The following is a 2,071-nucleotide window of genomic DNA, read 5'->3' as shown; positions in this document are numbered from 1 at the left end:
TAGAACCACACACAGAACCACCTAGAACCACATGCATAATGACCTAGAACCACACACAGAACCACCTAGAACCACACACAGAACCACCTAGAACCACACACAGAACCACCTAGAACCACATGCATAATGACCTAGAACCACACGCATCACCACCTAGAACCACGCGCATCACCACCTAGAACCACACGCAGAACCATCTAGAACCACAAGCAGAACCATCTAGAACCACACGCAGAACCATCTAGAACCACACGCAGAACCACCTAGACAAACACAAATGTGTGTGTGTGTGTCTGTGCTGTGTGTTCTGTGTGTACATGTGTGTGTGTGTGTGTGTGTGTGTGTGTGTACATGTGCGTGTGTGAATGTGTTCTGCGTGTTCGTGTGCGTGTGTACGTGAGGTATTTGTGTTTGTAGCTGTCTTCAGAACGCCGTGTGGTCAGACATTATTGGTTCACGTCTTGGCCGGACCATCATGTCCCAGAATGCACTGCTCCTCTGCTGCGATTGGTGGAGGAGGTGGAGAATTATAACAAGTCCCTCCCACCGGTCAGCCAGCCAATCAGCAGCCCTGTACCAAGTAGTCGACCAATCATTGTTCACTGCAGGTAAGCCCCTCCTCAGTTATCTCAGTACTTATTTAACCAAGTATTACTTTGACTCAGTATTTCGATAACTAAGTGGATATTCGATAACTAAGTGGATATTATTATCTGGATATTGTACTATACCAGTACTACAGTAAATATACATATATATATTTATATAGATGTAGATATTGATATAGGGTAGATACGTATATATATAGAGGTATATAGATATCTACATATAGCAGAGACTATATATCTATATGTATACGTATACATATATGATTCTAACCCCTAACCCTCAGTCCGTCTCCCCCCTCAGTGCGGGGGTGGGGCGGTCCGGGTGTTTCCTGGCCGCCAGTCTGTGCTGCCAGCAGCTCAGAGAGACGTCTCAGCTGGACGTCCTGGAGACCGTCTCCCAGCTGCGCCTGGACAGGTGAGTCTCCACCAACCACAGCAGGCAGCACGTCTCGGCCCACTGCCCACCTGACCATCTCCCCCCCCCCCCTCTCGCCCCCCCCCCCCCCCCCCCGTAGAGGTGGTATGATCCAGACGGCGGAGCAGTACGTCTTCCTCTACAGCGTGATGGCCCAGTTCAGCAGGCAGCTCACACCCAGCCAGGTACGGGGGGGGGGCGGGGCTGGGTATAGTGTCTCTGTGTGTGTCTGTGTGTGTGTGTGTGTGTGTGTGTGTGTGTGATATAAACATGATGTCCATCCGTTTCTGTCTTTTCATTCCAGGAGCAGAAGACCCCGACCTTGGCCCAGGTCCAGACCAGACCCCTGGACCAGGACCTCCTGGGACCCCCAGACCTCCTGCTGACTCCCCAGCTGCAGGGTCTCGCGCTGGATGATCCTCCTCTGAGGAACCCTGGAGAACAGATGGAGAACCCCCTGGAGGTCCTGAGAACCCTGGAGATCCCTGGAGAACCGTCTAGACCCACCTAGAGCCCTAGAGGACCCTGAAGACCACCTAGACCCACCTACAGCCCTAGAGGACCCTGAAGACCATCAGACCCACCTAGAGGACCCTGAAGACCACCTACAGCCCTAGAGGACCCTGAAGACAACCTAGACTCACCTAGAGCCCTAGAGGACCCTGAAGACCACCTAGACCCACCTAGAGCCCTAGAGGACCCTGAAGACCATCAGACCCGCCTAGAGCCCTAGAGGACCCTGAAGACCATCAGACCCGCCTAGAGCCCTAGAGGACCCTGAAGACCATCAGACCCGCCTAGAGTCCTAGAGGACCCTGAAGACCATCAGACCCGCCTAGAGTCCTAGAGGACCCTGTTTCTACTGATGAAGTACATTGTATCTAGAGATGTTATACCATTTTTTTCCCTACGATACTGATTCCGATTCCTGAACTTGAGTATTGGCCGATACCGAGTATATACCGATGCAGCATCTAGCATTGTAACTACTAATAGCCCTTGTTCTTATTGAAGGGTTCTCTTACGATGACAGTCATTTATAGTCAGT

The 2,071-nt window shown here is 51.5% G+C and overlaps 1 protein-coding gene across 2 annotated transcripts in view; it reads left to right on the top strand.

Moving 5' to 3' along the window:
- The window catches only part of LOC311359432 (tyrosine-protein phosphatase non-receptor type 7-like), a 7,832-nt gene extending 6,152 nt beyond the window's left edge, over window positions 1-1,680 (top strand). For both annotated transcript variants that reach the window (XM_084479452.1, XM_084479451.1), the window contains exons 9-12: window positions 418-608; window positions 910-1,023; window positions 1,124-1,208; window positions 1,328-1,680. In XM_084479452.1, coding sequence (XP_084335578.1) covers window positions 418-608; window positions 910-1,023; window positions 1,124-1,208; window positions 1,328-1,534 — 597 coding nt within the window. In that variant the 3' untranslated portion in view covers window positions 1,535-1,680. The remainder of the gene's footprint in view (window positions 1-417; window positions 609-909; window positions 1,024-1,123; window positions 1,209-1,327) is intronic.
- Window positions 1,681-2,071: the final 391 nt, after the last annotated feature.

This window comes from Micromesistius poutassou (genome assembly GCF_964030765.1).
Source record: "Micromesistius poutassou genome assembly, chromosome: 15".
NCBI lineage: Eukaryota > Metazoa > Chordata > Actinopteri > Gadiformes > Gadidae > Micromesistius > Micromesistius poutassou.
This window is presented reverse-complemented; position numbering and strand designations above follow the sequence as displayed.